Genomic DNA, 11,197 nt, shown 5'->3' with positions numbered 1-11,197 from the left:
ATTTTAATTTTAACTCAAATAATTTCTAATTATTTTTCTTAGCAGCTGATGTCACCAAGGCTGTTATTATAATAGATTCTATTTATATTATAATGAGATTATATCTAGATTATATTTATATTATAATAAGATTATACAGCTGTCCACATTTGAAGTGGATCAAAAAGTTAATCAAAGTTGTCCTAAGACAAGAAGGCATTTTGGTTTTAGGTTTTAGGACGACTTTGATGAAAGGTTTTGATCCACTTTAAATGTTGACTACTGTAATTATATATTATATAATAATATTGTAAGATTTCATTCATTTTGACTTTAGTTGAACTCAAAGCTTCTCATTTTTGCATGTGAGGTTGTTCACAGTATTTTATGATTTAATGGTCATTAGACTCCTAGGTGTAAAACAATTCATATCTCTAGTATGTAACCGTAGAAACATCTGTAGTATGACTGAGTGGTGTGGTGCTTTTTGCCTGGTAACAAAAATTCTTCATGAAAGCAGGTGGGTGGAAGTTATAACTGCTCAGAGTCTTGTGTTAGGAGGTTTATTTCATGACAAAGGCATTACCCCACTTAATGCATAGATACTTACCAAATAAATAAATTAATGGGCATGAAATGCTGATTATAGTGTTGTTTTATTATATTTTATACAGTACTATTTAAACATTTGGGATCAGTAGGGTTTTTAATGTTTTTGCTCACCAAGGCTGCATTTATTTGATCAAAAATATAGTAGAAATAGCAATATTGAATGAGTATATGAACGATATACCAGCATTATATCATCAACTGGCCACTCTACTCAGCAGCAGCTTTGGAAAACCCCATATCAGTTGACAAGTACTATTTTTGACATGTGTTCTACATATACGTTTACTTCAACGTTGACCTGATTTTACCTCGATAACCTCAGGATATCCAATAATGCTGCTCTACTCTCACTCAGAACCCAAACTAAAGGCACAACGAAATCCTCTCGCAAAGTCTAAACACTAATCCCGGCTGCAGTTGGCTTGCTAAAACAACGCTGGGATTGGGATTACGGCCCAATCTCTGCCTCGTGTTTTCTGGTCAGCACTAGATTAACTGCTGACACACACACTAACCTGCAGGCAGATGGCCAGGTTCACTCTACATCCGAAGGAAGTGCTGACGGCTCGCGGGTGCAGGCCCAGGTCTTTAAAGAGCTTGGAGAAGGACTGGGTGAGGGCTATCCTGGGCCTCTCCTCAGCGACGACCACACACGTCCTCACACGGGACAGGTCAAGTCCACGGGACTTAGGGACAGGACAGAGAAAGACAGAGAGAGAGCAAATGAGTCATCAGCCTTTACATTTTGTCAAGTGTAACTAAAACATTTAGTGCTATTAAAAATAAATAATAATATATATTTAACTTGCAACATTTTTAAAACGATAAAACAATACATAAATACAACAGCATTAATAATTCTTATTTTTATCAATAATAATACAGTAATATACAGTATATGAATTAATTAAATATATATTACATTGGAAATATATTTAATATTAATGTATTTTATTTTTTAAATGTAATAATTTTTAAGGATTCATTCCCACCAGCTGATGTCACCAAGGTATTATAATAGATTATATTAATTATATTAATATAATCATATTCCGAATTATAATTCATAAACATACCAAAAATGCCTTTTGACCAAATATAATACCCAGAGAGAAATAATGTAGCATAGGATTGACTGTACACATCAGGACTGGACTGGATCGTGGATGTTATGCTACTATGATATTACTTGTTGATATTATTTTTCCAGCCCACACAGTGCTGTTGATATCAGCTAATAATTCAGTGAAAAGTATTATTTACATATAATACTTATATTACATTATATATTATACATTTAAATTTTACATTATATTTTAATGATTTATTTATTATTATAATTAATATATAGTTATATATTATTTTTCACATTTAAATATCGATATTAATATATTTAAATAACTTCAGATATACTTTTATATTAAAATATTTTAATTTTAAATGTACAAATTTTCAATGATTCTTTTTTTATCAGCTGATGTTGTCAAGGCTGTGTTATTATTATAATACATTACAAAATAATAATATAATTCTAATCATAACCATAATCAATTACAAATATAATATAATATAATATATTTTTCTTTAGATGCACTAAAAGTTAACAGGGTCAATTTATACATTATATTTATTCTAATGTTTTTCATTAAGCTCCATTTAAAGAAGAGTCTTGTAAAAGTCTGGGTAAAAGAAAACATTTTCACAGTTCTACCTCATTATACCAAAAAATGTCTCCTTTTTCCTCCTCATTGATCGTTGTGATGTTAATAAACTGTACTCGGCTCCAGACTGCAGTTAGTAACTATGGCAATCTCAATGACTAAATCAGAGTAAATAAAACAAGATTTTACAAGACAGGCTCGCCAGGAGGCACGGACGGCCTTTCCTTCACTAACTCAGAACAGACGTTAATTACACACAGTCACACCTCCTGAACACAGAACACTCACACACGCAAGACCACCAACAATCACCTTCTGTCACTGCCGCAAATATAACATGAAATCTAACCAAAAATGGCTTCAGAGCTTCCTCAGGAAGGAAAGGAAGCGAATGATTGACACTTTAGAGAGAATCCGGTACCTTGAGGGATTCTGTCTGCAGGCCCAACCCCTTGGTGCAAAGCTCCATGACGGAGTATGAACAGAACGTGTCTCTGACCCGAAACTGACTGACAGCCAGCAGCCACAGAGCGGGGTTCACCTCCAGCTCGGACGGGGGAATCAAGATGGACTGATGCCCTGAATACACACTTCACCCAGTGGGAAGAGACAGAAGAAAACACAACGTTACCACCACACAACACAAGAGCGGAGGAACCTGCCCACCCTGACAAATAAGACACATTGGGAGAACAACACATCAGTCAAGCGAGACGGGAGCTGAGCACACACTTTACGCTAGAGGAGACACAGCACAGCATAAAAACACACACACTCGTGTGAACGCAGCACAAAACCACGATTTTTCAAGGAAGCAGTTCAATACTTGTGCGGCTCGCCTGCCTGCAGAGCGTTTCGGCCATCAGTGTTTCACTGATGCGACTAAATGCCAGGGAAATATAAAATACTCCAATGATGAACTGTAACTGCATGACTGAATTGTTACGTATCCGAACTACTAAAAAAAAATAGTGGATCTGTGGCCACATTTTGAACTATTGCTCAGTTTTAATTACTGTCTTCATTACAGCAACCGACTCATAATTGAGTGAATTTGTAGTTTTGTGAAAGCAATATTCATTCTTCTGGGGAAAAAAAATCAGTTTTATTTGTGGTGGAAATGGCATATAACTTTAGACAGCCAAGATTAGTGATTAAAACCTCATGTATATAAAGTATACATGATTAAGTCTTGTAAAAAGATGTTTGGAAGTTGGAAGATATTTAAAAAAGATATATTAAAATAGAACAAAAACTGAATAAGTGCAAACTAAAATACGTTTTCTGCATTTTATTTTCTTATTTTTTAGTTCTATTTTATTCTCTGAATTTGTTTTTATTGTTTATATATTTTACTGATTCATTATATATAGTGCTGTTAAACGATTAATCACGATTAATCGCATCCAAAATAAAAGTTTTTGTTTGCATAATATATGTCTGTGTTCTGTGTATATTTATTATGTATATATAAATACACACACATACAGTATATATTTTGGAAAATATTTACATGTATTTACATGTCTATATTTATATAATTTAGATTATAAATAAATATATTTAATATATAAACATAACATATTTTTCTGAAATATATACATGCATGTGTGTGTGTATTTATATATACATAATAAATATACACAGTACACATACATACATTATGTAAAGAAAAACTTTTATTTTGGATGCGATTAATAGCGATTAATCATTTGACAGCACTAATTATATATTATACTATATTAGTTTTTTTTCTGTAAAGCACTTAAGTAAAGGTTCGCCATAAATATGTAAATAAATGAATAAAGTTTATTTAAATTAATTTCATTTATTTAAAATAATGTACATTGAGGTTCAAAAGTTCAGGATCAGTAAGATGTTTCATGTTTTTTAATAGAGTCTCTTATGCTCATCAGGGCTGTATTTATTTGTTAAAAAATACAGAAAAAAAACCCTGTCATTTTGTGAAATATTATTGCAAATTAAAACAACAGTTTGTATTTTAATATACTTAAAAATATAATTTATTTCTGTGATGCAAAGCTGAATTTTCCTCAGCCATTACTCCAGTTTTCAGTGTCACATGATCCTTCAGAAATCATTCTAATATGCTGATTTATTATCAATATTGGAAACAGTTGTGCTGCTTAATATTTTTTGCAACCTGTGATACTTTTTTTTAGGATTCTTTGATTAATAAAATGTTTAAAAGAACAGCATTTTTATAAAATAGAAATCTTTTCTAACAATATAAGTCTTTACTATCACGTTTTATTCATTTAACACATCCTTGCTGAATTAAAAGCATTCCTTACTTTCAAAAAAAAAAAGAAAAAAATGTACTGTCCCCAAACTTTTGAATGATACTGTATATTATAACACAAGATTTCTATTTTGAATAAATGCTGTCCTTTTTAGTTTTTTTTAAATTATTTTTATAAAAGAATCCTGAAAAAGACTGTTATTTTAAATTGCAATAATATTTCACAAAATTACAGGGTTTCTTCTGCATTTTTGATCAAATTAATACAGCCTTGATGAGCATAAGAAATTTCGTTAAAAAACATTAATAATCGTACTGATTCCAAACTTTTGAACGGTAGTGTATATTTTATCATTTATTTTGTGCAATGGCAGGCCCCACAGGTTTCCATTCTAACTGTAAAAACAATTATTGCTTGTTTTTACAAACTGAGGGATGGAAATAATTTTCTAAGGAAACAGAGCTAAACTTGTATTGAACCCTAAACATTCCTTTGAAAAAGACAAATCAACAAAACTGCGGACACGATGTGAATGAGTTCATAAAGATGCATTGTTTCCTGTTGAAATCTTGTTGTGACCAGGCCTTTAACCTGCTCTATTAGGATGATTGTGATTGTATCAGGCGACGTCTCTCACCTGCAGAGGCACCAGAGGACAAAGCCGAGGCCACAGTACGGATCCAAGCAGATGGCCACCTCACGAGAGGGATACAACTCACACTGAAGCTTTATAGAGCGGCAAAAGGCACTGGTGGCTGTGTGGGACATCTGAGAAGACACATAAAAAATATAAGAAATTAAAATACAAATATAATGAATACAGTTAACTAAAACTAAAACCATAATATGCCACACAACTGTGCTTGATTTTATTCATAATGAGACAATGAGGACTCGTGAGTTATTTTGTGTGCTGCCATGTGGAAATGCTAGCAAATATAAGTGTATGGGGTATGTATATGGCTGAACAGGACTTCTGAGGGACTGAACAGATCAGTTCTTGGTCAAAAGAACAGAAGAACTACACAATACTGGGTGGTCTCCGCAAACACTCATGGCTCCTATGACATAATAGCGGCTGTCTGTTCAAAACCTGGTTTTCATCTCTAAACAATAAAGAAGAAAAGTTCCTCTGTGCATATGACACCTGATCTCACCAGCGGCTAACTGAGAGGGTTTTATGTCTCTGAGATGAGTTTTCAAACGTTTTCTTCCTGTTTTTTTGTGTTGGGGAAATAAAGAGCAGGGGTTTCTTATTACACACAACAAGGGATGATTAATACTCACCTTTACTCCTGCAAGCATCCCGGTAGTGGAGACGCTGAAGTCCAAGTAAGCCAGCGTGTCTGGATTGGAGGGTTTGTAGAGCTGAGGGGGCTTCTTCTTTGGCAGATCATCTGGAAAACATGTACGATATTAAGTGAATGTTCATTTAGACATTAAGAAGCCATCTGACCTTTGACCCACTCTCACCTGTGTCCAGAACAGGAGGCCACGACCTGACGTCCACTGCGGCAGATGCCTCCTTTGACTTCAGGAGCTTGGAAATGACCTGTGAGGTCATCACACAGGCCGATCGGCTCACCTGAACACAAATTCATACATTAGTGGCCATTTTTTAACTTATCAAACTATATAAGAAAGGATTTCATTTCAACACCCACTTCTACAATCATTTTCACAGTGGGCAGGGTGGTGGCGATGTTCTGCGGGTGTGGGGGTCGCACTGTAATTGGTACACAGCCGGCATACAAGCATCCGTAAAAGGCAGCAACCAAATCGATTCCTGTAAATTAAAAATGCATATATGAGTCGATTTTAACATTTGATCCTAGATTACTGGTCTTAAATTATCCGCTAATTTCATTGGGTCTCTCAAGTATCAAGTACATTTAAAGAGACAGCTGAACAGTTCTCGGTAGCCATTGACTTCCACAGTATGAAAGAACAATACTATGGATGTTTGGTTACCAACATTCTTCAAAATATCTTCTTTTGTGTTCAACAGAAGAAAGACACTCATACTAGGTTGGAACAACTTGAGGGTTAGTAAACTATGACAGAACTTTAATTTTTGGATGAACTATCCCTTTAAATAAGTTCTGTCCATTATATCCAAGTCAAATGTCTGGTGTCCTAATCTTAGACATAGTTACTGCACTAAACTGTTCAACCGTTCACCTGATGCCACATAATTTGAGACCCCCGGGTATAAGAATATGAATATAGTGGGACTGATCACAGATTTAGAGCTGTAGATGTGTAGCTGATGGTGTCGTACCAGGCGGGTACACCAGCGCAACGTGATCACCGTCCTGCAGGTGGCCTCGCTCCATCAACATGGCTGCTATCTTCTCCGCCCGCTTATGCAACTGAAGACACGTCAGTGAGCTCAGGACTGTTCCCTTCGTTCACACACATACACAAACATGTCAGTTTTCTCACAGTTCTCAGTTCAGGATGAGTTATCACAACTTTTCTATGGAGGGCATGTGGTGTTCAAAATAGCCTGCGATGATAAATGGCCGCATATTTAGTATATTAAAAAAAGTATCCCTCGAAAAACCAGGGCAGCATCATTTATGAAACCAATTCCTGCTCCCTAGAGGGGGGAAATGGTGCAGAAACAAACGAAGACATTTCTTTGTAGGACCACACTTGAAAACAAGTTTAATGTTTAGCTGACACCTTCTTAACCCAGAATAAAAGTAGTTTTGTTTAATTTTAAAAAATCTAATATATACTTAAAAAATGAAAAAAATCCAAAGTTTTCACAATAATCGTAAGCGCAACTGCATTCCATAATAATAGATGTTTCTTGAGCACCAAATCAGCATATTAGAATGATTTCTGAAGGATCATGTGACACTGAAGACTGGAGTATTGATGCTGAAAATTCAGCTTTGCATCACAGGAATAAATAACATTTTAAAATGTATTACAATAGAAAGTAGTTATTTTAAATTGTAATAATATTTTACAATATTACTGTTTTAACTTGATTTTTTATCAAATAAATGCAGATTTAGTGAGCAGACTTCATTTAAAAAAATTAATTAATTAAAACTTGCTGATCCCAAACTTTTATTTTAAACTGTAATAATATTGCACAATATTACTGTTTTCCCTTTATTTTTCATCAAATAAATGCATATTTGGTGAGCAGACTTTTTTAAAATAAATAAATAAATAAACATCTTACTGACTCCAAACTTTTAAACGGTAATGTATGTATATATACATTTTATATTTTATTAATTAATTTAAAAGGAGAATATATTTAAAAGAATATATATACTATGTAATACAAAATACACATCATACCCTTGAGCTGAGGAGGGTGAAGAGCACGTGATCTGGAGTGGTCTGGGCTCTCCACTGCAACACCTCAGACAGGAAGAGGAACTATGGGTGGAAAAAGGAAGTCCGAGATGATTATTACAAAATCCGATATATTTAAGTATTTAATGGAGATTATATAATATTCCCAAAGTGCCATATCATTATTCATAAGTTGAATCAGAAAATTGTTTGCATATGAGTAGGTGGGTGTTAAACAAGCCTGATTCAATCTATTGTTTTGCCAAATGCAATATTATAAAAGTAACATGACATTTAAAGTGTAACTGTTAAACAGAATGCTTTTTTGCAATTAGCAAGACCTGTTAAAGTCATTAGCAAGCGGCGCTGGTGTTATCTGAAGGTTGGAAGTGAATGCAGTCATGTGTTACCTCATCTCCTAGAGTTATTCTCACATCGGATCGCATTCCTCCTCTTAGAAGAATGAAATAAAACTATTTCCATTCACTCAACGGGCCCGATTTTCATAGGCATGAATGGATGGAAGCAACGAAAAAAAAACAACAACACAAGCTTGGGGGTGTAAAAATGGAAAATCGTCAAGTGTTTCTTTAAGCGGCGCAGATGGCGAAGGTAACATTTGTCGGTGTCAGCGCATACCCATGCAGGGCTGGAAGGATGTGACGGAATGAGCGAAAGAGAGAGGATGAGGAAGGCATGCAAGAGGCAGCAGCCAACAACTGTTGCGGCACTGTGTGTGTGTGTGTGCATTTTTGGGTCTGTGCACATGTTTGTTCGAATGTGTGTGAGCATATGTGGTTTGTGTGTGCGGCCGACAGCTGTGTGTGTGTTAAGGTTACGGTGTGGTGCACAGCAGACATGCTGACGGAATAATGGCTGCCATCTTTCAGCCTGAGAGGGCAGCGTAATGGATTGGATTTGCGTTGAGGTGGTTGACTGACAGCACAGCAAAACCAAAGACATCAACTCAACACTAACAGCACAAAAAACAACCAAACCATCCCTCCCAAACAGAGCCCAGCGTGCAATAATTATTCTAATGGAGTACTTTACGTTTTCCGCAAAATCCTAACTTTCAAGTGGCAAAAAAGCGAACGTTTTAGAAGCACAAAATTGTCAAGTTCTGATTCGGTGACATAATGTTTTAACAGTTTCCCAGAATGCTCTCTGTAGGGGTCGGGTATGAAACGACCCTGGCTGAGAGCAAGAGGTCTGACAAGCTGTCAGGGGTCAGTTCCTCTACCACAAATCTAGTTGGGACAATTACTGCGTGCCACACAGTGGGTCCAAAATGAACACTCGGTGGGTGCCAAATGTGTGTAATAAGTTGGCCGGTAACTTTATAAGGGACTGCAACATGTTTAATTCGAATTGTAAGATTGATTATCTGACTCTCGCTGATGTAAGTGACACAAGAGATTCAAATCCACACCGGTTACTAAAGAAAAACATCTGTTGTGACTCACCCGTTGTCAAGTAACTTGGAAAATGTACTATCAGAGGTTTAATTAAGAGGCGTTTGTATTTTTTATTACTATCTATCTATCTATCTATTTTTGGACTAGAAAAAATACGTTTGTAAAAAAAATTATTTTATAAACATACATTACAGTGGAATTAAATATGATTATATACACACACACACGTGTGTATATATATATATATATATATATATATATATACTTCAAATAAAAATTCAACATAATTTTAAAGAATATTGTATGTATAAATATATAACTAAAACTATAACTATATATACTTATAAAAAAAATACAAAGCAAAATACAGTTTCTTAACTTGTAAATATCCTCATTCACTGGCATTTTTTCCTCAGTTTTGTACCCGTGTGCTACATCTCCTCTGAGAGCAATTATAAAACACCCTAAAGCAGCTTATATCTCTCAGTATCAGTTATTTAAATGTACTGAAACACAAATATGTGCTTATTTTGTCTCTATTCTTGGCTGGATGTGACTCCGTTTGCTGGAGGTGAGGAATGAATAAGAGGGAAGGGAGAATGAATGATGGATGAAAATCGAGGCCCCATGTTACCACACACACACCTTTCTTGCCTGATCATTGTCTTCGATCTGGCCCAGATCTCTGCCGCTGGCCTGAGCGATCCTCTTCCCCGAGACCAGGTTTCCCACCATCACAGAGGCGGGGCCAATCTCTGCAGGAGCGAGCAGAGGATGATCATCACAAACAAACAGACGACAACACACACAGCTTTTCTGACAGTTCTAATTTTGTGCGACATCCAAGGTGACCTTGCCGCAGACAGACCTGGCTGTTTCTGTCTGGGTTTGGGCAGGTTGGTGACGCAGGTGTGAGGGCACATTAGGACGTTACAGGGATGCAGGGAGCCTTCCAAAAACAGCTGCTTGGTCTCCGACAGGTGGATCCCTCCCAGAGGAGTTTTGGGAAGGGTGTTAGCGGGCACCAATGCCAAACAAAACACCCCGACGTTGTGGATGCTGTCTATCGCCTGCAGAAAGAGACGTATTGGATTGTCAGGTGAGGTTTAAAAATAGAGTTCGCAAGGAGCCGAGAAGAGGCTGCCAGCTGAGATCTGATGCAGCCACTGACCTTTACCGATGCCTCAGGGAGAACCAAATTACCAAACGGGAATTCAGGAAGTGGAAGGAAAAATACCATATTTGCAAGATTAATGACCTACAACAAAAGAGTGGAATGGAACCGTCTGGGTGTGTGGAAATGAAGGCCAGCCTGCGTGCCTGAGTGTGTCTTGTTATTTTTACATGCCGGTAAAGACTCGTAAAGTGCTGACAGAAAGTATGCAGGTCAGCAGTAGCGAGATCTCTAATTCAGTTTGGATGGTGACTGGGAATATGTAGCGATTAAGGTGACTCCTGTCAGACTGGATGGGAATAGCAAGTCGCCACTGCCCGAATCGATCGGCAAGGGTGGGTATAAAAAGGACAAATACCTGCAGCACACGACTCATCCACTGGAAGCTGTCCTCCTCTGTGGAGTCCGGCCGCTGCTCGGCTACGACCACAATTCTCTCGTCATGCAGGACCGTCACAGAAAATACAGCTATCCTGAAGATAGACATACAGAAAAGAGATTCAGAGCCTGAAAATCCAGCTCCAGACCAACACGTAAAACATCTCAAATCATGAACTGCCCATGTTAGTGACCGCGATATACTGAACATTATTATTATTATAATGAATAATTAAATTAACAATAATAATTATAGTAATTAATTGTTATAGTTAATAATTACATATATTTATTAATCATTATTAATTAACCATAATAATATTTCGAATTATAACAATTAATCATTTGAATGATTATTAACATATATATATATATATATATATACACACA

At 36.0% G+C, this 11,197-nt stretch overlaps 1 protein-coding gene across 1 annotated transcript in view; it reads right to left on the bottom strand.

Annotated features, from left to right (window-relative positions):
* LOC107725840 (disco-interacting protein 2 homolog C) overlaps positions 1-11,197 on the bottom strand; it is a 124,309-nt gene that overhangs the window by 10,005 nt on the left and 103,107 nt on the right. The window contains exons 20-30 of the mRNA XM_016535240.1: positions 10,788-10,902; positions 10,124-10,325; positions 9,901-10,010; positions 7,841-7,921; positions 6,798-6,921; positions 6,181-6,302; positions 5,990-6,101; positions 5,804-5,913; positions 5,154-5,284; positions 2,674-2,842; positions 1,107-1,277 (exon numbers count right to left, since the gene is read on the bottom strand). Coding sequence (XP_016390726.1) covers positions 1,107-1,277; positions 2,674-2,842; positions 5,154-5,284; positions 5,804-5,913; positions 5,990-6,101; positions 6,181-6,302; positions 6,798-6,921; positions 7,841-7,921; positions 9,901-10,010; positions 10,124-10,325; positions 10,788-10,902 — 1,447 coding nt within the window. The remainder of the gene's footprint in view (positions 1-1,106; positions 1,278-2,673; positions 2,843-5,153; positions 5,285-5,803; positions 5,914-5,989; positions 6,102-6,180; positions 6,303-6,797; positions 6,922-7,840; positions 7,922-9,900; positions 10,011-10,123; positions 10,326-10,787; positions 10,903-11,197) is intronic.

The sequence above is a fragment of the Sinocyclocheilus rhinocerous genome, unplaced genomic scaffold (assembly GCF_001515625.1).
Source record: "Sinocyclocheilus rhinocerous isolate Xijiao unplaced genomic scaffold, SAMN03320098_v1.1 scaffold1508, whole genome shotgun sequence".
NCBI lineage: Eukaryota > Metazoa > Chordata > Actinopteri > Cypriniformes > Cyprinidae > Sinocyclocheilus > Sinocyclocheilus rhinocerous.
This window is presented reverse-complemented; position numbering and strand designations above follow the sequence as displayed.